Genomic DNA, 27,461 nt, shown 5'->3' on the forward strand with positions numbered 1-27,461 from the left:
CAAGTATATAATATCAAAGTTATTCCCTGCATCCAGTTCTTTTGTGACTGCATCATAGTATCCAATCAAGTTGGTCAGGCAAGACTTCCCCTTAACAAAACCATGCTGTGTCTGAGCTATAACTGAAGTCTTGTCTAAATGATCCTGCAGTGCTTCTTTAACCAGTGCCTCCATTAATTTTCCTGGAACAGAAGTTAAGCTCACAGGTCTATAGTTACTTGTGTCAGCCTTTGATCCTCCTTTGTGAATTGGGGTCACATTTGCACATTTCCAGTCTATGGGTACCTCCCCTGAGTCCAAGGAAGCTCTCATAATTATGGCTAAGGGTTTGCTCACTTCCTTTGCTGCCTCCTTTAATATAACTGGATAGATCCCATCCACCCCAGGTGCCTTTCTTGTGTTTATCTTCAACAGTTTCTCCTCCACTTTCCTCCCAGTTATTTCAAGATTCTGTAGCTTACTGCTAGAGTTGAATACACCTCTGGCATTCCCCTTGCTGAATAACTCCTCATGTGTGAATGTCGATGCAAAATATTCATTTAGTTTGTTAGCTACCTGAGCAGGATCATCAACAGTTGACCCATCAATATCAAGTGGACCAATCTGATTCATCCCCTTCCTTCTAGAGTTTACATAAGTAAAGAACTCTTTGCTGTTTTTCTTTGCATCCCTTGCCAAGGATTTCTCGTAATCTGCCTCAGCCTGCCTAACCTCCTTTGTAACTTGGTTGCATATCAACTTGTATCTATCATAGGCTTCTGTGTCATGTGTTAATTTGTAAGTATCCCATGCATTTTTCTTCTCTGCCATATGCCTCATTAGTTCATCTGACATGAACTAACAGAGATGACAGAACAGTCTCAGTAACACACTATTTCCTTCTGTGGGTGCTATTAAAATCCTTTGATAATTGGTTTAATGAATAATAGTGTCATACCAGTGTGGTGAGGATTGTACTTTTTTAAATTATCCATACCTACACCAACTACCTATATTAATATTACCAAAAGTACCTGAATAAAAAGTATCCCCTGGGATTTTGGAAAATCAAACACTTGTCAAGAACAGATACAAAGCAACTACTAGAAATAAGCAGATAAATGAAACACAGATGAGTCGAGGTGTCAAGGTTACTGATTTCCAATGTTGGGTTGTCACAGGATGTCATATGAGAAATCACTGTTCATACCACTTCAACAAAACAGCAGCAAATTAATGTGCCTGACATAAACACTAAATGGAATTCACAGAAAGAGAGACCATAGGTCTCTCTGTGAATTTGTGTGGTTTATCTCAAAGGGGATGCCACAGGAACTGAAATGCAGCACACATACCAATTATCACAGCACTGACTTACCAACGTAAACCATCATAACTGGTCTCTGAAATACTGAAAGCTGTGTTAAGTGGGAAATCATGGTACGCAGTTTCCTAACCTGATAGCTCTGTTTGGGTTTGGTAGATAGCCAGAAAAATTTAGTAGAGTCTTGCCAAATATCACTATCTCTGCCAGATAGTGACTGGAGGGAGTCCGAGTACTGTGTATGCGGGGAGCATTGTCAAGGCCACGTTATGTCAAGGATCTGGGAATATTCTTACCACATGTACGCCATATCCAAAAATTTCATTACTTCATACAGCATGTCCCACCCACTTTTTCTTACTATTGAATATACCATGAATTGTCAAAATAATAGAGCAAGCTTATCTGCGAAAAGATCTAAACCTCCCAAGGACTTCCTAATTATTTCACAAATATACGTGGTCTCAATTCTAATCTCAACGATGTCCATTTCCACTTGCAGTCTTCCAAACCCCATGTACTTTTTCTGACTGAATCTCAGTTATCAGTTGATTCAACTACTGCTCATCTCAGATGTCCAAATTATTTGCTGTATGATCGCTTTCGCCTCAAAGGTGGTACTTGTGCATATGTCCGTTCTGATATTCCCTGTCAGAGACTTGGCAATTTGGAATCTGCTCTCTTTGATCTTCTCTGGCTTAAAATCTCTCTACCTCATTGTGTAAAATTCATCTGTTGTCTCTACACCGTTCTCCCAACTCCACTAATCACTTGGAGCTCTTTGACTTCCTCTCTTTGCAACTTGACTTTCTCCAGTCCAACTTTCCTAACAGTGAGGTAATTTTCCTTGGTGATTTTAACGTTCACAACTCCAGCTGGCTTCCATTTTCTAGTCACACCGACCCAGCAGGTCGAGATGCTGAGGCTTTTGCAATTACTAATGACCTAGCACAGATTGTTCATTTACCTACAAGAATACCGGACAATCCTAATCATACAGCCAATACGCTTGATCTTTTTCTCACAAACAACCCTTCTAAGTACAAGGTTGAAGTGAGAGGTCCTTTAGGCACTTCAGATCACAACTTGGTGATTGTCTCTTCTCCAATGGAACCTTTATCTCATGGCTATTCCGAACCTCGTATTGTTTGGCATTACAAGAATGCAAAATGGGATGACCTGCGAGACTTCTTTTCTTCTTTTCCTTGGTCGGATTACTGTTTCAAAAGTTCTGATGTCAACGTTTGCTCAGATCGTGTCAGTGAAATTATTCTTGCAGGAATGGAATCCTTTATCCCACACTCCACTTTAAAATCTCGTCCTTTATCTAAACCTTGGTTTTCCAATAAATGTGCTAAGGCTGTCCAAGAGAAGAACGTTGCATATCGTAATTGGCTTGTTTCTAATTCTTCAGTTTCATTTTCTGCCTACACCAAAGCTCGCAACAATTGTAAAGCAGTTATTAATCAGTCCAAACTAGAGTTTGAACAGGCTAAGAGTAGAAAACTTGCTTCTTGCCCTAATGGTAGCCGAGCATTCTGGTCTCTTGCCAAAGCTATTGGCCGCAACTTTTGCCCATCTCTGCTCCCACCTCTGTCCAAACCAGATGGTTCTGTTGTCACTTCAGCCAAGGATAAAGCTGACCTGCTAGCATCCCATTTTTCTTCGAGCTCATGTATCAATGATCTTGGTAAAACACCTCCCACCATTCCTAACACGCTCCATTCAATGCCTCCTGTGGTCTTCCGTCAAAAGGATATCAGAAGGATTTTGATGAATCTTGATGCTAAGAAAGCTCCAGGTCCTGATGGTATTTCTCCACTTGTTCTCAAAACCTGTGCTCCTGAACTTACTCCTATTCTTTGCCGCCTTTTTTCACTTTCTTATTCCAAAGGTGTTTTTCCTTCTGCTTGGAAATTTGCTCATATCCAGCCAGTTCCTAAAAAGGGTGACAAATCCCTCCCATCCAATTATCGTCCCATTGCAATTAACTCTACTCTTTCTAAAGTAATGGAGAAATCAATTAACCGCCAACTCTTAAACTACCTAGAAACCTTCCGTCTGATCAACGATCGCCAGTATGGATTCCGTCAGTGTCGATCCACTGGTGATATTCTGGCTTATGTTACCCATTTATGGACTAATTCAATGGAAAGGTTCGGTGAAACACAAGTAGTTGCTCTTGACATCTCAAAGGCTTTTGATCGTGTTTGGCATAAAGGTCTTCTAAACAAGCTTCCATCTTATGGTTTGCCAACTTTTTTTAGTAATTGGTTATCCAGTTTTCTCTCTGATCGCTCACTGAGGGTGATGGTAGATGGCTCTCTGTCTTCTAACTTCTCCACTAATGCCGGTGTCCCCCAAGGTTCAGTTCTTTCCCCCACTCTTTTCCTCTTGTATATCAATGACCTTCTTCCATTGACTGGAAATCCTATCCATAGTTTTGCAGATGATAGCACATTGCATTCAACTTTCCATTTTGAGAAACCTTGTCCAGCTCAATCAGCTTCAAGTTCTCGAAAATCTGCTGCCAATTCCTTAAATGCCGATCTTCAGGTAATTCTCCAGTGGGGCAAAGACAACTTAGTTGATTTCAACCCTTCTAAAACTCAATCTTGTCTTATATCTCGCAAAAAGGATTCTTCTGCTCCTATGCTTATCTTTAGTGACACTCCGATTTCTAGGCAAAATGATATATCTCTTTTGGGGATTACCCTGACTTCTAATCTCTCTTGGCACAAGCACATTACAAATATTGCTTCCTCTGCATCTAAAAAACTTGGTTTTCTCTTTCGCTCTCGGTGTTACTTTTCTCCCAAACAGCTGCTCACTCTGTATAAATCGCAAATCCGCCCTGCCATGGAATATTGTTCCCACATCTGGGGTGGTGCCCCCAAAACCTCTCTCAGGCTTTTTGATTCCATTCAGAAGAGGGCAGTTAGGTTAATTAATGATTCATCTCTAACAGAGTCTCTCCACTCGCTTTCTCATAGACGCACTGTTTCTGCTGCATGCCTCTTCTACAGATACTTCCATGGGCACTGTTCTTCTGAATTGGCTTCTATAATTCCCGCTCTCTCTTTCAAAACAGTCCGAACACGTGCCGCCACCAGCCAACATCCATTTACTGTCCAACTTCAAACCCACAGAACCAACTTTTCATCTTCCTCATTTATTCATTCAACTGCCATTTTCTGGAACAACCTTCCTTCATACGTATTTCCTGAAAATTACAATCTACAGAAGTTCAAGTCCAATATCAACAAATATCTTCCTTCATCTTCTCAACCTCCAACCCAAGCACAGTACTAAGTACTATAGGTTATAATACCTCTCGTGTTTGGGGTTCTCATAAAAAAAAAAAAAAAAAAAAAAAAACTGTCTGGGATTATTTGTACATGAATCATTAGCTGTCATTCCTGGAACAATGCCATAAAATAAGTCAACATTAGAGATGATTGGCTTCTATAATTTCCCCTATATCTTTCTTTTGAAAAAAAAATCCAAAAATGTGCCACAACCAGTGAGCATTCTTTTACTGTAAAACTTCAAACTCGCATAACCAACTTTATCTTGTGTCATGTTCTCAACCCACACAGGTTACTATAGGTCCTAATAATATCTTTCTTGCTTTGGGTTTTCACACACACACACACACACACACACACACACACACACACACACACACACACACACACACACACACACACACACACACACACACACACACACACACACACACACAAGGTGGAAATTCATTCCAACAATCAATCACTTTCTGAACAATGATTCTGCAACGCCGACCAGGCTAGCCAGGTGGGTAAAGTGCCTGCCTGGCAACCCAAAGGTCGCGGATTCAAATCCCGCCTCGGGCTTGGATCAAAGTACTGCAAAAATCTTGGGAGGTGCAATATGGCCACAGAAGCCGATGTGCCAACAACTACAAAAAAAAAAAAAAAAAAAAAAAAAAGATTCTGCAACCATCCTTTCCTAATTTAAATTTATGCCCCAAGGGGGTATAAATGGGGTTATTAGAGAAAGAGTAAGGATGCCACAACTATTTAATTTACTCAATCCATTTAAATCTTTAAACACATCAATCAATGCACAGGAACTATGAATCTGTGCAGAGATGTGTAGTTTCCAGATGCTGCAATTTACAGCAAAAATCTTTCTTAGTAAGAGTACTCATTATGCACCTGACTAATCTTGTTTGCATTTATTTCATTAGATTTACATCTCCCTTAAAATGAGGTTTCCAAATCTGTATAAAGTATTCAAGATCTGGTCTAATCACTGCCTTATACAATGGGATATGCACCTCTTTGTCCCTGCTGGTACAATTTCTGTATATTACTGAGAGAATTGCATAAGCTTCCTAGCAGTCTAGCTGCGTTTCTCACAGAACTTCATGTTGGATTGTACAGTTACTCTTAGGTTTTTTTCCCCTTATGAACTGCTTAAGTTCATAAGGGAAATGGTATGTTATTCTGGAACGATGCTACTCTAATGCAGTACCTTCAATTATCAATGTTAAACCTTTATGTAGCCATATCCTTCACTTAAATAAACCCTTTATCTTCGGAAATAAACTGCATTTTATCTTCCTCCTCATTATCATTAATGTACTCACACACACAGTATTCCACAATTATGCACACCACTCCCAATATTTGTACTGGCATTAAATGTAACTGCATATTATTGTTGCAGCTACATTTTTAGTGTGCGAGCAGTACTCATTGCTCTCTCTTTTAACTATCTACCTAACTTCCAAAGTTTAATTTCTCTGACAATGAACTCACATAGTTCCCTTTATTGAATAGCTATGAATTTTTGATGTTCTATTAGTATGTTATGTTACAAAATACTCTTGACACAAAATGCTTTTACAAGAAAGAAACCCCTTATGACAAAGAATATCAACAAACAAGTCAACTTTTTTTTTTTTTTTTACCTCTCATTCTATCTAAACAAAATAACTTTCTTGCTACAGTCATAATGCCTATTCATGCCCAATGCAAATGGTAGTTTTCTTTTGTTATAAATTACAATTGTTATAATGAACTGTGTTTGCTTTCAAAATAAATAAAATATGAAGAATTACAGTCTTCTACACCAACAATTCTAAGTACATTTATTTCATGCAGTTGAAAAGTGTAATTTTGCCAATTAAAACAAGTGTCTTTCTCATAATATTTAATAGCTCTCTCCCCAAATCAAAGGAGTTTTTAACTTTACTGATATGGCAGCTAAACCAAGAATTGCTCAGTTAAAGATTGTCTATGCATTTTTTGACACAGCATAAGAATTTGCAAAACATTCAGAGTAAAAATGAAATAATTTGTTTACCTGGGAAACTTTATGAAAATGAGAGCCATACTCTGGTAACTTCTGTACTTCCTGTAATAATAAATGTATAAAATGAATAAAACTGTTTAAAAAAATCCAGTTTTAAAGAAAATGCAAAAAATTAAATACATCAGAAATGTCCAAAAAATAAAGATTAAAAGTAATAATTTTTACTCTGAGTGGAACATGACATTAAATTTCAATCAATACTACAGCAACTTGGTAGTTATTGTATGGGCAAGGGCTAAACAATTAGTCCACCTATCTTCATTGCATAACATGTCTGCTGAAGGCAAAAACTGATGACAGCAAAAATGGTTCATTCACTTTTTTAACCATTAACCAGGTAAAAAAAACTTCTAAGTGACGTGACCAGCAAAGGTTAAAGAAGCGGACCAATTATTAGAGGGAATGAACAAAAAGAATGGTGCTTTAAGATAAACAAATCTTCCCTACTGTTTTGAACTTTCCTTCTAATAATTTTTTAATACTAAAAAAAAAAAAAATTAGTCTCTTAGGGCCTACACTATATAGTACAGAGTTAGGGGCACCTAAGGAAAGAATTATTATTCATGTGAGAGGTAATGGAATTAACTGCACATAAATTATGGTTTGTTGGAATTTTTATAAATTTTTTAAAATAAGAACCATGGTGGAAAAATGCCACGAGCTAGATCTGAATCCATTTGTATCTGCAACCATGGTCAGGCACAATAGTAACAACTATAGCATTAGCAGAGGCATACGATGCAAGAAAGCAAGCTTATGCAGCATCAGCCAAAAAAAAAACCACCCATTTAACCCCTCCATTTGTTCCAAATGCCTGTCCAAGCTTAGCCTTAAATTTATTTAGGCTATCAACTTCCACAACAAAAGATGGAAGTCTGTTCCACCAATCAACTACCCACTGGGGCTAAAGGCAAATTTCCGCACATCTATTTTACGACTGTCTTTCCTCAATTTGAAACTGTGCCCCCCTTAGGTTCTTAATCTGAGCAAGAGGAAGAATCCCATCAGCATTCAGCTTGCTCAATCCATTCAATGCCTTATACACCTCAATCAGATCACCTCACAGGTGCCTACTCCCCAGGTGTTGCAATTTGCAGAACATAAGCCTTTCTTGGTAAGAGCACCACTTTGTTCCCCTCACCAATCTTGTTGCCCTTCTTTGTACTCGTTCTAGCAACTCTACATCTTTCCTAAAATGAGGCCTCCAGACCTGTATACAGTACTCTAGGTGTGACCTGACCATTGCCTTGTATAACAGGATAATCACCTCCCTGTCCCTGCTAGCAAAATTCCTATATATTATTGACAAGACTCCATGACCTGCCCTGGCAGCCCATCTGCACTGCTCAGTGAACTTCATATTTGACTGCACAATTACCCCTAGGTCTTTTTCACTTTCCACTTCCCTGAGTGTAGTACCAAATAGTTGGTATGTTTCTCTTTGGTTATTGTTACCCATATGCAGTACTTTGCATTTATCAATGTTAAACTTCAGTTGCTACTTCTCAGCCCATTTTCCCAACTTACCTAGATCCAGTTGGAGTAGCATACTGTGTTTACTGTCGTTAACAACCCTACCAACCTTTGTATCATCTGAAAACTTGGCCATTAAACTTGATATACCTTCAACAATATCATTGATAAATATACAAAACAAAAATGGGCACAACACCGAACCCTGGGGAACTCCACTAACAACATTTGTCCACGAACAGCAGTGTCCATTGATTACCACTCTCTGTCATCTCCCACTCAACCATCACTTTATCCATTGTAGCAACTTATCCTTAATGCCATACCTCTCCAATTTGTGCAACAGTATCAAAAGCTTTCCTGAAATCCAAGTATATGATATCAAATTTTTTTTTGATATTCAGTTCCTTTGTGACCACATCATAGTATCCAATCAAATTGGTCAGACAAGACCTCCCTTTAACAAACCCATGCTGTGTCTTAACTATTACTGCAGTCTTGTCTAGATGATCCTGCAATGCTTCTTTAACCAGTGATTTCATTATTTTCCCCAGAACACAAGTTAAACTAACAGGTATAGTTCCTTGTGTTACCTTTTGAACCCCCTTTGTGAATTGGTGATACATTTGTACACCTCCAGTCCATGGGGACCTCCACTGAGTCCAAGGAAGCTATAATAATTATGGCTAAGGGTTATATACAAGATTTAATCAAAAGTTCAGTTATTCAAAAGTTGAATGACTTCATAATTTTTTTTTTTTTTTTTTTTTATGTGTAGGTGGTCCCCGTCAGATCTATGGCTTGAAGCAGTTGCTAAAAGATTGTGAATGGGCTTACAATCTTTTCAGCATGTAATGCCAAGTTTTAACTTATTGTTATGCCGAAGCATAGAAGAAAAGTTGCTTTGAGTGAACAACTGTTCTTTAATTTGTTGCCTAAACTTAAAATGATGGAAATTGAATGTGAACATTCAATTTTGGACAGAAAAAAAAATTCTTGTTGTGGACACACCTTATTTTCCTGATTTTAAATCATATGACTGTTGGCTATTCCAAAAATAGAATAACTTAAACATTGAATAAAATTAATAATTTGCATCATTCGTTTATTTGCCAACATTTGCCCGATTTATTTGCCAACATTTCCAGCAGCATTCCAGCAGATGGTGGCTATTGAAGTTTCCCAACCAAACTGTGTTTGATCAACCTTGCATATTAATTCAAGACTTGAGGAACTCTGCGAGGCTCCTATTGGGGAGGGGATTCATAAGTTGTTTAAGGCTTTGTATCTCAGTTATTACAAGATTCTCTAGCAGTAAGCTAGAGAATCTTGTAATAACTGAGAGTAAAGTGGAGGAGAAATTGTTGAAGATATACACAAGAAAGGCACCCGGGGTGGATGGGATCTATCCAGTTATATTAAAGGAGGCAGCAGAGGAAGTAAGCAAACCTTTAGCCATAACTATGAGAGCTTCCTTGGACTCAGGGGAGGTACCCACGGACTGGAGATGTGCAAATGTGACCACAATTCACAAAGGAGGATCAAAGGCTGACACAAGTAATTATAGACCTGTGAGTTTTTCTGTTCCAGGAAAATTAATGGAGGCACTAGTTAAAGAAGTACTGCAGGATCATTTAGACAAGACTTCAGTTATAGCTCGGACACAGCATGGTTTTGTTAAGGGGAAGTCTTGTCTGACCAATTTGATTGGATACTATGATGCAGTCACAAAGGAACTGGATGCAGGGAATAACTTTGATATTATATACTTGGATCTTAGAAAGGCTTTTGATACTGTTGCACATGGAAGACTGCAGCACAAATTGGAGCAGTGTGACATTGGAGGCAAATTGCTGCTGTGGATAAACGGGTGGCTGAGGGGGAGAAGACAGAGAGTGGTAATCAATGGACAATGCTCGTCGTGGACTAATGTTATTAGTGGAGTCCCTCAGGGCTCAGTGTTGGGTCCATTATTGTTTTCTGTATTCATAAATGATATTGATGATGGTATATCAAGCTTAATGTCCAAGTTTGCAGACGATACAAAGGTAGGCAGGGTTGTCAAGGACACTACTGACACTATGCTGCAACAGGATCTGGAAAGGTTGAGCAGATGGGCTGAGAGGTGGCAAATGAAGTTTAACATTGACAAATGTAAAGTACTACACATGGGAAACAGCAATCCCAGAGCAACGTATCAACTCTGTGGTACTACACTGACAGTGGTAGAGAATGAAAGGGACCTGGGGGTGGTTGTGCAGGCAGATATGAAGTTCTCTGAGCAGTGCAGACGGGCCGCAAGAGTAGCTCATGGTGTATTGTCAATGATATATAGGAATTTTTCTAGCAGGGATAAGGAGGTGATTATTCCCTTGTATAAGGCAATGGTCAGGCCACACCTAGAGTACTGTATACAGGTCTGGAGGCCTCATTTCAAGAAGGATGTAGAGCTGCTGGAACGAGTACAGAGAAGGGCAACAAGATTAGTGAATGGAACAAAGGGGTGCTCTTACGAAGAAAGGCTTAAGTTTTGCAAATTACAGTGTCTGGAGACTAGGCACCAGTGAGGTGATCTTATAGAGGTGTATAAAGCTTTGAATGGTTTGAGCATGCTCAATGCTGATGGGATCCTTCCTCTTGCTCAGATTACAAACCTGAGGGATATAAATTCAAATTGAGAAAAGACAGCTGTAGAATAGATGTGTGGAAATTTGCCTTTATAAAGCCAGCAGGTAGTTGATTGCTGGAATAAACTTCCCTCTGTCATTGTGGAAGTTGATAGCTTAAATAAATTCAAGGAATAAGGGGACAAACTTTTGGAATGAATGGATAAGTGAAATGGGAAGAGGTTTTTTTTTTTTTTTTATGCTACATGAGCATGCTTTCTTGTATCACATGCCTCTGATAATGCTAATATCTGACAGTTCAGCAAGCAGAATTTAAAGATAAATTTTGAACTTACAGCAAGCATTTCACAACATATAAACTACAATAAATAAAATAAAGAATCATGGTAATTTAAATCATGTAAATAATATATCATATTAGTTATATTAATTAAAATTTTTTCAAAAATTTAATTTTTAATTTAAATTCTGGAAGAATTTTAAGAATTTGGAATTTAAATTCTAAAATTTAATTAATTTTTATTTATAAAATAATTACATTTTAAAGTATCAGATTCAAAGACTATTATTCAAATAAACACAACTGATTAAAATAGTCAACGAATTAATATTACTAGAAATGAAAATTATGGATTTATTTGAGAACAAACCTGTACCTGCTCAAGGCTAAAAAAAAAAAATAAATAAATAAAAAAGTAATAACAACACTAAACAAATTTTGGGTCATATCTTGCTATAGGTAGGAAAGTATGTTTACTTTATAGATTTTGTGGTGCTAAACATGGAAATAGTGCTTAAAATGGCAGATGGCTCTTGGTTTAAAAAAAAAAAAAAAAAAAAAGTAGTTTTTTATATTTATACAAGGTTTTTTTTTTTATTTATATGGCAGTATGATGAAGCTACAAACATACCAGTATCAAACACAGGACCTTTTCGCCTTTTGCTTGTATTCAGCTTTGTGAGCATCCGTTTTCCCCATCCAACAATAATTGGCTAATATGTCGGCATTCCATTTGCTTTAGTATCTTTGTTCCATTGCTGCTCATTGCAGCGATGGAACAATGAAATTTTTTATGAGCCCCATTTGATGGAAGCGAGCACCATGTTCGTCACTGATGGCACCACAGTTTTGCAGGAAGAAATCCAGGCATGAGTGCAAGAAATGAATCTTCAATGACATGTTGCACAAGCTGCCTGTAGTTGCTGGCTATAACATTTCCTAGAAAATTAGTTGAAACATTTCGAAAGGCTTTCCATGGCGATTTCTCACTATTGCTAAGGGCACATTTGAACTGTTCATCTTTAAAAAGTTGCCTTATTTGTGGCCAGTGATAACCTGCCTTAATCTTCTCTGTACTAAGTCTTGGGGATTTCTCTTGCAAGTATATGAATGCAGGACCGTTCACTTCCAAAGCCTTCATGAAATTTTTTTATGAGCCCCAGTTTGGTGTGGAGTGGTAGAAGCAAAACTTTATTTGCTTTATACCAGGGGTTCAAATGTTACGTTATTCATTCCAGGTGTTAACAATTTTCATTGAGGACAACTCCTCTTCTCATAGTGCATATCCGTGGCACAACTATCCTACTCACAGAGAAAGCAACAATACGTAGTGTAACCCTTTTGTAGTCCTAATAATATGGTGATTACCTTTAAATGACCACATATCTGCCACTCATACTTCTGATAGTGTGCACCTAAGAGGATGTTCTCCATGTTTACATGTTTCTTTTTTGTGGACAGCATACGCTAGAGGTATTGAAGGCAGCATATTTCCATTGTGTACGCCATACACAGCTTTACGGCTAACCTTAGAAGCTGTCTATAAATATTCATCGTTCTTCAGGAACATGCTGCTGCCACTAGACCTTCAACATCCTTACAAACAGTGAGTTCCTTCTGTTTGATAGAATTTATCATAGCCTTAATTTCAAGTCCAAAATGTAATTTTCACAGAATGATCTAGAAGATTCCACTGTTGTAGCCTTGAGGCCAAAAGCTTTGCTTTATTCTTCGGCAGTTCGTGATCCCTGATGAGGTCATTAAGCTCTTTCTGTGATCTTATGTAGTTCAGAAAGATAAAGGTTTAGACAAAATGGTGGATCCCTTTATGTAGACGGCTGCTGTACTTCATGTATATCAAGTTGATGTTCATCAGTGTATAGAAAAACAGTCAGGTGGTTCAGGAATAGGTAGTTCTTCACTGTGAGGCACAGGACGAATTGCAGATGATATATTTGGATACATCACTGTCCACCTTTTTTTTTATTGTCATCCCTTTTCTAACAGGAGGTGCCATACAGAAGTAACGGTCTGTGATTTGTTGTTTTGTTGGTTCCCTCCATATCATGGGCACTACGAAAGGCATTAAACATCCCTTTCGATTCACACATGCATTGAGTTTTGATGAACAAGTAGTGCAGCATATGTGTGGAGCCCAGTTCTTGTTCTGGTCGCATATTTTACACTCAAAGTACAAGAAGTAGGCCATTTTTATGGCCTGAGTTAAAGCTTTCTTGAAGCTAATGTGACTTCTCCACATACGTAACAGAAGTCACACAATTATGGGGCATATTAATCTTACACAACACAAATACTGCACAGAAAAGTATAAATCTCATAGAGAGCTGTTAACTGAGAACAAATCACCCAGTATCTAGCCATATTCGAGGATTACTGCAACAGAGTTGAAGACGCATTTGAGGCAACAATTTATCACATGATGCAGAGCGAGGCACACTTGCTGATCACATGATAAGACCGTGGCAGTACTGAAAACACGGTGTAGCCATACATTTTGCCGAGAGCCATAGTTAATAATGTAGAGTAACTCACTAATATGAGACCTCAACTGTAATTCAAAAACAAGAGCCAATCCCAAATTTTAATGTGATTTTCACATTCAGCAGCATAAAGTTAGTCAAGATTGGTTATTTTCATTTTTGTAACATTTTATATGTTGATCAGTGTAATAATAAAATAAAATAAAAAGAGGAGGGGGGCTTGAATAAGAAAGAATATAAATACCTCTATATATTGCAATTCTGCCATTTCTGCAGGCTGACCAAAATGCAAAACATGAAATTCTTTCACCTTTTCCTTTGCTTTTTCTCGTCCTAAATCTCTTATAGCTCTATATGGCAAATAATGCTCCAATAAGAAGTAATTTTCTCCATGACATTCTTTATGATAATCTCCAAACTCTGACTGTAAAGAAAGTCCTGCTAGAGTTATGGCTATATTAGAATCACAACGTATTCTTTCTTCTAAAATATCCTTCCTCAGCTGAAGATAATAGAGATGTTTAGTGACTGGGTACCTAAGAAAAAAACTTTGCCATTACTACATAAAAACATTGCAATGAAGTAAAATAAAATTAAAAAAAAAAAAAAAAAACAAGATATTTCTAATTTATAAAACAAAACTCACTCTCTTTGAAACTAACTTAGTCTCTGTGCACAAAGGCTAAGGAACAAGCAAACAAACAAAAAAATCTGGATTAATCAAAAACCTTTTAAATTATGAAACCATTAGTTAGTGGCACATTCATTTTAATCTATCTTAGTAATGCACAAAGACTGCCTGTAGTTGGTAACCGGTCTGTAGTTACCAACTTCACTCTTAGAACTGCCATTATGTATTGGCAATATGTTGAAACTTCTCCATTCCAAAGGAATCCCTCTCGATTCCAAAGATGCCCTAATAATTAACCTTAATGGTTCAATACAGTCTCTGGCTATCTCCCTAAAATTACTGTGCATATGCCATTGACTCCAGGAACCTTACCTGCCTTTGGGCATGAAAGTTTTTACAATAAACAGTCATCTATAATTTTGAAATCACTAAACTTGTATGGCTCAGCATCACTCACACAGCATATCTTCAGCATAAACATCAGTAAAGATCAATGCATATTAGCTATTGAATTTGTTAGCAATATCAACTGGGTTACCGATGCCCAATGCACAAGGGTCCAATCCAATTCATTTTCTTACATGTATTCACAGATAAGAAAAATTCCTTATCCCCATTCTTTGCTCTCTTAGCCAGTGCTTTCTCATACTCATCCCTGGCCTCCCTAACCTTATCAATGGTAATATTACAGATCAGCTTGTACCTGTTGTAGATTCAGTACTTTTCATCACTAACTTTCCCATGCTATCTTTTTCTGTTCTATTAGACTGGCCAGCTCTGTATTCATTCATCCTGGCATCTTCCTTGTGCTATATTTTCTTAATAGTATATATGCATTCGTGGCTTCCAGAATTACTGCTCCGAAGATATTCCATGATTCTAAGGTATTCTTCCTGCTTCTGTAATCTGCCCAATTAATAGATGCCATGTAGCACCTTAAATTTCCATAGTCCCATTTTCTGAAATTAAAACTTGTGCCTTTATTGGTAAATAATGCAATGTCTTTCTTCATCTTCCAACTAACAACTGTGATCACTATCTGCCAATGGTTCCTGTACTTTAAGCCCTGCGATGCTATGTGATTCGTGAGTAGTGATGAGGTCAAGAATATTCTTACCCCTAGTATTTTCTCTAACATTCTGGTACAAGTAATAATCATATTGTTTATTTAAAAAGTTTTGTTCCCTATAGCAAGTTTCCTTGCCCACTTATTCCAATCATTTAGGGGCAGATTGCAGTCACCCATAATAAGGCATTCTCACTTGCTTGCCCATTCCATCTGCATGTAGAGCCTCTCATCATACTCTTTACAATCTTGTGGTCTGTAGATTTCTTCTACTCTCATTATACCTTTGCTTCCAACTAACTCATCCAACACAGATTCTTTCCTGGCAGAAATAACTTCTAACTCCGCAAAAGCTCTTTATGCCCCCAGGCTGCTTTAGATAAGAAGAATAACCCCCACCATTCCTTCTGTGTCTTCCCTATCTTTCCTAAATACATTATACGTAATAGTATTACTGTTACGTACCACAATGGAATCCATCACCCCTATTATATCAGCATTAGTTGTCCTAACCAGGAGCTTGAATTCACCCATTTTGTTGACAACACTCCTGACATTACTGTAGACACAATTAAGACTTAAGTGTTCTACACTTAATTATCTTGACACACATTTTGTAGTTTAGGCTTGTTTCCCTAGTCTATCTTCCTGCCATTTGAAATGTTGCCACATTCAGAAAACCTTGCCTACATGGCTATTGTGGCAACAAGAAAGAATTCCTGAGGTGTGTGTGTGTGTGTGTGTGTGTGTGTGTGTGTGTGTGTGTGTGTGTGTGTGTGTGTGTGTGTGTGTGTGTGTGCAAGCATTACTTTGACCCATATCAGTATATATTAAGTACATATCAAAATCATTTTTGATATACCTTCATCAATATCATTAATAAATATCGAAAACAAGATATATACTTTCAAATTTAATTCTAACTTGAGACTTTTTTTCCAACATTTCCCTGTACTTGTTAAGTCATCAGATCTCCTATTCTTGAAAATACTTTCTATGCCATGATATACTATTCATGAAAAGTATAACCCTTGTATACAATGGAATAATTACTTATTTGTCTCTACTAACAAAAATTCCTAAAATCATGAAGTATACCATGTGCTGTTCTAGCAACTTACCAATACAGTTGAGAGAACTTCATGTCAGACTTCACAATTATGCCTAAGTTTGTTGCTTCCCAAGTAACAAGATAATCTGAGATTATCATCACTGGAATTCCAATACGCATTAGAATTTTACTTTAACTGCTATTTTTCAGATGAACTGAAACAAAGACATTGCTGAAACAGTATATCTTTGTTATTACTATTTAACACCCTCTCAACCTTTGTATCATGAGCAAACTTTGACATCAAGCCTTCATCAATATCATTAACAAATATCAGAAACAAGGACCATTGCACTGAACTAGTGGAACCATTCTTGGTCCACTCAAAACAACAGCCAGTTATAACCACCCTTTGTTTTCTATCATTTAACCTACTTATTTATTCATCACAATACCTTCCCTTCAATGGGAACACTTTCCAGTTTTATACAAAAGGCATTCATATGGAATGGTATAAAAAGTATACAAAAGAGGTAGAATTAAATCAGTCTCACTACTGTGTTATGGTCCACACCTTAACACAGTAGTGAGACCGATTCATTTGTAAACAGTTCCACTGTAACTAATTATGCCATACAATGCATCCTATGATTTTAAAGAATTATTTCACCAAATCAAATGAAATGTGGTGTAAACAATGAACATTTGAACTCAATGATGAAATGTTAAGGATAATATCCTTTATGTTCATTTTATTCTGCTAAGGCACTGAAGCTTTAGCTATTGTGATTCATATGATGGCCATTAAATATCTCTGGAGCAATTAAAGGTTTCTTTTTATACTCCAATATGGTTCATTCAGTGACCAGAGTTTACATCTTCATTGTAAATGATGAAGCACTGGTATATGCTTCATCCACAATGAAGCGTATATCAGTCCCGTTAGCAACGAGGAAGGTATTTTTTTTTACAGTGACGTTCAAATTTTAACTTATAAGCAGTAGCTACATATGACATCCAAGGAAGACAAAAAGTCCTCCCACTACATATTTGCTTATTTAAGTAAGAATATTTTATCCAAAGCTGGTTGAAGAGTTTAATCTTATAAGGAGAAATAACCCATTTATATAGATATAACAACAATATGTATTTTTATAAAAATCTATTTGGCGTATCATACACAAAAATGTGCTGTTCACAATTTTATACAGAGCAAATTATTTTATTACTTAATCAAGGGTGTCTAATGCACAGTCCATGTGAGACCCATTCCTTCACATTATATGGCATGTGGCCATTTAATGAACAGAAGTTAGTTTAACTTCTGTTCCGGGTAAAATAATGGAGTCGCTGGTTAAAGATGCATTGCAGGATCATCTAGACAAGACTGCATCAATAATTCAGACACAGCATGGGTTTGTTAAGGGAAAGTCTTGTCTGACAAATTTGATATGATATTATGATGTGGTTACAAAGGAACTGGATGCAAAAAATAATTTTGATATCATATATTTGGATTTCAGGAAAGCTTTTGACACTGTTGCGCATGGAAGACTATTGTACAAATTGGAGCAGAATGGTATTAAGGGTAAGTTGCTACAATGGATAAAAGGATGGTTAAGTGCGAGAAGACAGAGGGTGGTAATCAATGGGTGCTGCTCTTCTTGGACTAATGTTATTAGTGGAGTCCCACAGGGTTCAGTATTGGGTCCACTGGTCCACTGTTGTTTTGTATATTTATCAATGATATTGATGAAGGTATATCAGGCTTAGTGTCGAAGTTTACAGATGATACAAAGGTTGGTAGGGTTGTTAATGACAGTAATGGCAGTGTGCTACTGCAACAGGATCTAGATAATTTGGGCAGATGGGCTAAGAAGTGACAACTGAAGTTTAACCTTGACAAATGCAAAGTACTGCATATGGGTAGAAGTAACCCCAGAGAAACGTACCAACTGTGTGGTACTACACTTAAGGTGGTAGAAAATGAAAAAGACCTGGGAGTAACTGTGCAGGCAGATATGAAGTTTTCTGAGCAATGCAGACAGGCTGCCAGGGCAGGTCATGGGGTTTTGTCAATGATATATAGGAATTTTGCTAGCAGGGAAAAGGAGGTGATTATCCCTCTGTATAAGGGATAATTACCCTTAATAAGGGAAGGGGATGAATCAGATTGGTCCACTTGATATCGATGGGTCAACTGTTGATGATCCTGCTCAGGTAGCTAACAAACTAAATGAATATTTTGCATCGACATTCACACATGAGGAGTTATTTAGCGAGGGGAAATCCAGAGGTGTATTCAACTCTAGCAGTAAGCTAGAGAATCTTGTAATAACTGAGAGTAAAGTGGAGGAGAAATTGTTGAAGATAAACACAAGAAAGGCACCCGGGGTGGATGGGATCTATCCAGTTATATTAAAGGAGGCAGCAGAGGAAGTAAGCAAACCCTTAGCCATAATTATGAGAGCTTCCTTGGACTCAGGGAAGGTACTCACAGACTGGAGATGTGCAAATGTAACCCCAATTCACAAAGGAGGATCAAAGGCTGACACAAGTAATTATAGACCTGTGAGTTTAACTTCTGTTCCAGGAAAATTAATGGAGGCACTAGTTAAAGAAGCACTGCAGGATCATTTAGACAAGACTTCAGTTATAGCTCGGACACAGCATGGTTTTGTTAAGGGGAAGTCTTGCCTGACCAATTTGATTGGATACTATGATGCAGTCACAAAGGAACTGGATGCAGGGAATAACTTTGATATTATATACTTGGATCTTAGAAAGGCTTTTGATACTGTTCCACATGGAAGGCTGCTGCACAAATTGGAGCAGTGTGACATTGGAGGCAAATTGCTGCTGTGGATAAAAGGATGGCTGAGGGGGAGAAGACAGAGAGTGGTAATCAATGGACAATGCTCGTCGTGGACTAATGTTATCAGTTTGTTTGTTTGTTTGTTTGTTTGGTTTTTAGGAGCATTAGCAACTAAGGCCATATTGCTCCGGGAATATGCGGTGGTCATTCCCTTGACCTTTCCGCATCCTCCGTATTTGGTGGTGACGGTCTCGAACCCCGGTCTAATCAAGAAGCGTGTGCTACGCACTGCTGCTCCTTCCCACCTGGCTACGGAGACGCCAATGTTATCAGTGGAGTCCCTCAGGGCTCAGTGTTGGGTCCATTATTGTTTTCTGTATTCATAAATGATATTGATGATGGTATATCAAGCTTATTAGTCGAAGTTTGCAGACGATACAAAGGTAGGCAGGGTTGTCAAGGACACTACTGACACTATGCTGCTGCAACAGGATCTGGAAAGGTTGAGCAGATGGGCTGAGAGGTGGCAAATGAAGTTTAACATTGACAAATGTAAAGTACTACACATGGGAAACAGCAACCCCAGAGCAACGTATCAACTCTGTGGTACTACACTGACAGTGGTAGAGAATGAAAGGGACCTGGGGGTGGTTGTGCAGGCAGATATGAAGTTCTCTGAGCAGTGCAGATGGGCTGCAAGAGTAGCTCATGGTGTATTGTCAATGATATATAGGAATTTTTCTAGCAGGGATAAGGAGGTGATTATTCCCTTGTATAAGGCAATGGTCAGGCCACACCTAGAGAACTGTATACAGGTCTGGAGGCCTCATTTCAAGAAGGATGTAGAGCTGCTGGAACGAGTACAGAGAAGGGCAACAAGATTAGTGAATGGAACAAAGGGGTGCTCTTACGAAGAAAGGCTTAAGATTTGCAAATTACAGTGTCTATAGACTAGGCACCAGCGAGGTGATCTGACAGAGGTGTATAAAGCCTTGAATGGTTTGAGAATGCTCAATGCTGATGGGATTCTTCCTCTCGCTCAGAATAATCACCCGAGAGGGCATAAATTCAAATTGAGGAAAGACAGATGTAGGATAGACGTGCCAAAATTTGCCTTTAGCCAGCGGGTGGTTGGTTGGTGGAACAGACTTCCATCCCTTGTCATGGACGTTAATAGCCTAAATAAGTTTAAGGCTCAGCTGGACAGGTGTTTTCAACGAACAGAGGGGTGAAGTGGAAGTGGTTTTTTTTTTTTTTTTTTTTTTGGCTGATGCTGCATAAGCTTGCTTTCTTACATCAAATGCCTCTACTAATGCTAATAAGGCAATGGGTCACGCCACGCCTTGAGTACTGCATACAGGTCTGGAGGCCTCATTTTAGGAAGGGGTGTAGATTTACTTGAGCGTGTACAGAGAAGGGCAACAAGACTGGTGAGGGGAATGAAGGGATCCTCTTATCAAGAGAGGCTTAAGTTCTGCAAATTGCAGTGGCTGGAGACTAGGCACCTGCGTGGTCATCTGATTGAGGTGTATAAGGCCTTGAATGGGTTCAGCACGCTGAATTCTGATGGGATCCTTCCACTTGTTCAGATTACGAACCTAAGGGGGCATAAATTCAAATTAAGAAAGGACAGATGTAGAATAGATGTGCAGAAATTTGCCTTTAGCCAACGGGAGGTTAACTGCTGGAACAAACTTCCATCTGTCGTTGTGGAAGTTGATAGGTTGAATAAATTTAAGGAGGAACTAGACAGGCATTTGGAGGGAATGGTGTGATTTTTTTTTTTTTTTGGCTGATGCTGCATAAGCTCATACATTTGCTTTCTTGTATCACATGCCACTATTACTACTACTACTACTACTACTATTTAGGCAGCACCCTATTCTGATTAAGTTTTATTCATTAGCACTCAATGAAAGTAATTGATGCCAGTGAAACAACCTAATTAGCTTCTTTTGATTTAAAGACAACAGAAGAAATGGCTCCCCTTAGGTCCAATGAAGGACACAAACAAATCAGGTGATCTGTAGAAGGTGTGAAGACCACATCAGCTCAACTGGGTTTGAACTTCAGCAATACATCAGGTATAATTGCAGATAGTTCCTGCTATGGTAATATAAGGTTTAGTGAAGTTATTTGAAGATGATGAGACCAGAAGTTGGAACTAACTCACTAATGAGATATTTACATGGCACTGTCAATTCTTCACTGAAGTTTGATAATGTCACATCTGTTGTGATCAACGTGGTCAATCTCATTCAATTTAAGCGGTTACACCAAGTCAGTTTCAAGAAATGGTGAATTTCGTCTAACTGGGGACATTGATTATTAGTATTAGTAATGGCCATATGGTACAAGGAAGCCTAAGGCTTATGCTGCACCAACCAAAAAAAAAAAAATTTATATATATATATATATATATATATATATATATATTCTGAAGTCAGATGGTTAAGCCACAAGCAAATGTTAAATTGGGTGTTCAATCTGAAAGGCAAAATTCACTTCCATGAATGTAGTATTTTCAACACACACCTCTGCAGGTAATTAAAAAGCCTGGAAATGGAGTGTGTTGACATGTGATTTAAGACTGAATGAAAAGTTCCACGAAGTTAGTCTGATAGATTTTTATAAAAGTATGCATCCAAAGAAAGGTATTTCTGTATTCACAATCATGTTCTTTCCATGAGTTCAGACTTATCAGCATATATCTGCAAGCAACTGTTAACCAGGATGGAAAATTCTAAGTGTTGTGTGAAACCCTCATACTTCCGTTAGCTATCTTGAGAGATTACTCCGAGTTGCTACATCTTCAATTATCCAGGCTTTGAATATTTTCTTCACAATAAGCAATCAAATTTCAGATTGACTTTTGAAAATCTGCTTTTAGTAATATTTCAATTTTTTGTTTTGCTTTCTTTTTTCATGTTCCTCAGCATTTAGCAACATTATTACTACAACCATGTAATAAATGTTAGCATAATATAAAATTAAAGTAAAATATAATTAAAAATAAAAAGAAAATATAAACACTGGTAAAGAGAAATAAAAATCCTATTTTCAAAAATGTATAATTAATGGTCAGGATTTTCTTAATCAAGAGGATGTGACATTTGTCATTTCATCTATTTTGTCCCATAGCAAAAAAAGGTTGGATGGCCCAAATTAAATTTATTATTTTGTTACTTAGCTAAAAAATAATACATTTATTACTGAATTTTACAACTATAAAACAAAATCATTTTAAAATTTAATACCTGATGAGATTTAGATCATCCACATAAAATTTTACCCTGAGATAAAGGGAGAAAGCCTTTTTATGCAAACTTGAGCACTTGGAACCCAGGTTCCACCATGAAGGGGCTATTTTAGTGATTCTTTGGTTACCATCAAGAAATAGGAGTTCACCATCTGGAAATGAATTGCAAATTTTTAATGAACATGGTGTGTGTGTGTGTGTTTTGCAGAGAATTTAATTAAGGCTATATTAAATGTAGGTACACACAACACAATTCTTAGCAGCTTTCATTTAAATGAAAATTGAAAACAACACACACACACGCATGCACCTCGATCTGCTGATTGCAAAAATATCAAAATTATGTCTTTGTCACGTCGCCATTGAAAGATATATTGAAATTTTAGTAACTTAATGAATGACCAATTTCAAATATCATAATAATACATATGCCATCTTAAAAATGAGCCATTCATTTTAAAATACTCTTTAATCAAGCATATAATGTACTATATCCATTCTATTTCCTTAGAAATGTTTGTCACACACAGAGAATTTTTCTTATAGTCCATTTGGCTTTCCCTCTTAAGCAACCAGCAGTAATATTCCATCATGGCAGTATACCATCAACAGTGGTACTGTTTTTTTTTTCGATTGTGTATAGGGCAGATATGTCCTAATGAAAGATTTCCTCTTGTTCATCACTTACATCTTCGAAATTTTTAAAAAAACCCTGAGATGGGAATGAAGAAAATTAATTTTTGAAGACATTTGGCAGCCCATATCATTATAACATTATAGTAAATGTTGACACAACAGATTCACAATGATCTGCTGTGCTTCCAAGAAATCCATGCACAACTGCTTTAAATGATCATGAAGATGGAGTTGATTGTTTAATGAATGAATTAGAAAATTGGGAAATGCTTTCCTTGGGAAAGCATTTCCCAATTTTCTAGAGCTGTAAAAAGTCTTCATTAATCCAAACATCATATTCAAATGTGGAAGAACCTTTTTGGTTCAACTAGTAAAACATCTTTCATGTTACATCTCCCAGGTAAAAATTCCTCCCTCTTTTTCCACTGCTACATAATATAATGTTTTTCTACTGCACTACTGTACCACAAACATAGATAACAGCATTTTGTGAAACCTCCCTGTAAATGAATGAGTAATCAAATTACCTAAAGATCACCACAGGTATTTCAAGCAAAGTCACAGTATATTATTCCTCTATTTCAAGCCAACAGCATGAAATAGAGGAACTGATGAAAATGCATTTCCACTGTGCAGTAAAACTGCTTTTAAACTAATTTTGGGTCATCAATAAATATGCACCATTCATTAGGCTTATGTTCAATGCCCAGTTCACTGAGAAGACTATATCCATTCTATTTCCTTAGAAACGTTTGTCACACAGAATTTTTCTTATAGTCCATTTGGTTTTCCCTCTTAAGCAACCACAAGTAATATTCCATCATGGCACTATTGATGATGTCACCAACAGATTGTCAGATTTTAAAGGTGGTAAAGAGAATATTATTATTCATGTAGAGACTAATGATATTAAACGTACACGATCTGACGATTTGTTGGAAAAATACAGGACCATGCTGAGGAAATGTCATGAGCTAGGCTATAATGTCTATGTGTCTGCAATTCTGCCCAGACACAATAGGAGGGATTATATGTTAAGAGCCTTGTGGATTAACTCAAGACTTGAAGGAATCTGCAAGGCTTTAGGGGAGAAATTTCTATCAGCATGGTCCACACTTGTAGGTAGAAGGAATTTGTTTTGTAGAGAAAGGATACACTTAAACAAAGGTGGTGCAAAAGTTTTTGCCAGTATTATTGAGGATACCTTAAAGGTTCAGGGAAACTGCCAGTTAGGGGGGGATGTGGGTAATACTGACACACGTTTATCTGATAATATTGGTCAAAGTAACTCTTGCACATACCTTAAGAGTTCTTATCTGTTACCCCAACTGGAAGTATTATCTAGATGTTCTGGGGGCAGAAACGTTTCACGTGAGCGGGTTGCTAATATCAGGGAAGAGAGCCTCAAAAACTTCAAGGGTTGTTAAATATACAAGAACAGTAAATCAATTGTTTATACAGTAACGTTAGAAGTGTCGTCAATAAAATGAGCGAATTCGAACTGCTGGTTAAAACAAGTAACGTGGACATAATACGGCTTACAGAGACGTGGTGCCACCTGGAATTGGGGATGATGAGTTTAAGTACAGCTTGTATGATGTATTTAGGAAGGATAGGGTAGATAGAAGGGGTGGTGGGGGTAATGCTTCTTATCAGAAGCAGCCTGAGTGCGACAATAGCTTTCCCAGGTTCAGACATTTCACATGCTGGTATAGAGTCTGTACGGTGTGAGATAGTTGGAAACAAAAGATATAATGCGAGTAGGAGTAATCTACAGACCAGGTGATTGTGAAGCTTATGAAAAAGCCTCTACATGCAAATGGAATGGGCAAGTAAGCGTCAATGCCTTATTATGGGCGATTTCAATTGCCTCTAATTGATTGGAGTAAATGGGAAGGAAACTCGACATGGGGAACAAAATTTTTAAATCAACTAGATAACTGTTATTTGTATCAACATGTCAGGAAATGTCAATACTAGAGAAAAGAATATCCTAGACCTCATCATCACACATGGGCTGACAGTAGAGGAACCAATAGCAGGAAGTGATCACGGAGTTCTACGGTGGATGATGACAAGAGAGGTAGCAGAAGTAAAAGGCAAAGGAATGGGTTTTAATTTCAGAAAAGGAAATTACGATGCCTTAGGGTACTACATGGCCTCTATTAACTGGGTAGATATCGTGCAGAAAATGAATACATTTGAACTGTGGTACGCTTTTAAAACATTAATCACAGATGCCTTGAATGCATATATACCATTAAAAAAATACTCCACGAGGAGGGTTCCAAGTTGGATGAATAGTGAAGTTGCCACATTACTTGAGCAGAAAAAGGTGGCATGGAAAGGTTACAGAGCACTTAAAAAGTACTGAAGCCTATAACAGCTACAAGGTGATGTGTAATAGAGCCACAGAAAAGGTTCGACAGGCAAAGGCAGTTTATGAGAAATCACTAGCAAACAGAGCAAAGAGGGGGGATAAAGAATTCTTCACATATACAAGTAATATAAAAAAAAAATTTTTAAAGTCAATTCCTACTTAGGTCAACAAAGAAAAATTTTATTTTAGTTACTTTTTATTAAATAATTACAATTAATATAAATATGTATATACATATGACAGAATCACAATATTAAGTGGCAAAATAGAAAGCGAATTTCCTTGCAATTTTCCATTTTCCTTTCTATATATGGTGTTGGACTATTATTTTTATTCACATGTTTCATTTTCCATTTTGTTCCCTCCTTGACTCAGACTAGAACCCAGAATGAAAAAAGAATCTGAAAAAGAAATTTTTTTCCAGCGATTTACACGCTTCGCCACTGACGGTATTTATTCCTAAATTTATATCCTGCTAAATATCTTATATAAAAGAAATTTTTTTCTCCCATATAAAACTAAAATTAATTAATTAAATTTAATTAATGAATTAATATTTGAAAAAACTGTATTAACATCAAGTGTCATCCACTACAAGTTTAAAAAAATTTATTTGAATTTGAGTGGATGAATAAAAAGTATTTTATTAACGATTGAAAATTTGAACAAGATATATAAATATATATAGGGAGAGTGTGAACTAATAGTAGGAATTGAATAAATGCCAAGAAGAGCAGGACAAGCCAGATTGGACCTTTACGTAAGGGAAAGGGGATAGTATTAAATACACCAGCTGCCATTGCAGATGAAATCAAGTTACTTTGCATCGATATTTACAAATGAAAAACCTTTTGTGGCAATGGGAAATTGTGGGAGCAAAGTTAAAAAATATGTAATTAATGATATTGAAATTTCGCAAGATAATTTAATGAAAAAACTTTCGAGCCTACAGACCAGTAAGGCTCCTGGAGTTGATGGAATATACCCTATAATCTTAAGGGAGGCGGCAAGTGGGTGCATTGAACCATTGAGGCTAATTATGCGAGCATCACTAGACTCTGGGGAGATTCCCTTGGATTGGAAAAGTGCAAATGTATCTCCCATACATAAGGGTGGCTCTAAAAGTGAAGTGGGAAATTATCGATCTGTCAGTCTGACTTCAGTAGTAGGGAAAATCATGGAGGCAATGATCAAGGGTGGAATTCAGGATCATCTGGATCGAATTGAAATTCTCAAGGATACTCAGTATGGTTTTGTAAAGGGAAAATCATGTTTAACAAATCTGGTTCGCTGTTTCGAAAGGGTCACTCATGAGCTGGATTTAGGGAATAATTTTGACATTGTTTATTTAGATTTCAGCAAAGCTTTTGACTCAGTCCCACATGAGCGGTTGCTTCATAAGCTGGAACAGGTTGGAATCACTGGGAAAATCCTTAGATGGATAGAAGGATGGCTTCAGGGCAGGAGGCAGAGGGTTGTGATAAATGGCTATTCCTCAGATTGAGTCGACGTAAGAAGTGGGGTTCCCCAAGGATCAGTATTAGGACCACTGTTATTTTCATAAACGACACTGATGAAGGGATAGAGGGCGTGATGTCTAATTTGCAGATGATGTTAAAATTGGTAGAGTCGTTAATGATCACTGTCAGGCTGAGCTTCTTCAGAGAGACCTAGATAGACTTCAGGAATGGTCAGAAAAATGGCAGCTATGCTTTAATCCAACAAAGTGTAAGGTATTACACCTGGGAAACAGTAATCCCAAAATAACTTATTCACTTGGTGGAGTTCAACTAAACCCAGTACTGGAGGAAAGGGACTTGGGTGTTACGATACGGTCAGACATGAAATTCTCTCAGCATTGTAAACAGTTTGTGGGGAGGGCCCATGGTGTCCTGTCGATGATCTATCGAACTTTTGCAAGTAGAGATAGGGATGTGATAATCCCATTATATAAGGCCTATGTTAGACCACACTTGGAATACTGTGTTCAAGTATGGAGACCGCACCTAAAGAAAGACATCGAGCTTCTTGAAAGGGTGCAAAGAAGGGTAACTCGCCTGGTGAGATCGGCAAAAGGG

The 27,461-nt window shown here is 37.5% G+C and overlaps 1 protein-coding gene across 3 annotated transcripts in view; it reads right to left on the reverse strand.

Annotated features, from left to right (window-relative positions):
• LOC150083765 (tyrosine-protein phosphatase non-receptor type 13-like) overlaps positions 1-27,461 on the reverse strand; it is a 478,105-nt gene that overhangs the window by 309,951 nt on the left and 140,693 nt on the right. For all 3 annotated transcript variants that reach the window (XM_090378206.1, XM_090378207.1, XM_090378208.1), the window contains 3 exons: positions 22,366-22,519; positions 13,790-14,081; positions 6,656-6,706 (listed from right to left, as the gene is read on the reverse strand). In XM_090378206.1, the coding sequence (XP_090234332.1) occupies positions 6,656-6,706; positions 13,790-14,081; positions 22,366-22,519 (497 nt within the window). The remainder of the gene's footprint in view (positions 1-6,655; positions 6,707-13,789; positions 14,082-22,365; positions 22,520-27,461) is intronic.

Source organism: Mastigoproctus giganteus, chromosome 7 (assembly GCF_048544385.1).
Source record: "Mastigoproctus giganteus isolate SK-2022 chromosome 7, ASM4854438v1, whole genome shotgun sequence".
NCBI classification, from domain to species: Eukaryota; Metazoa; Arthropoda; class Arachnida; order Uropygi; family Thelyphonidae; genus Mastigoproctus; species Mastigoproctus giganteus.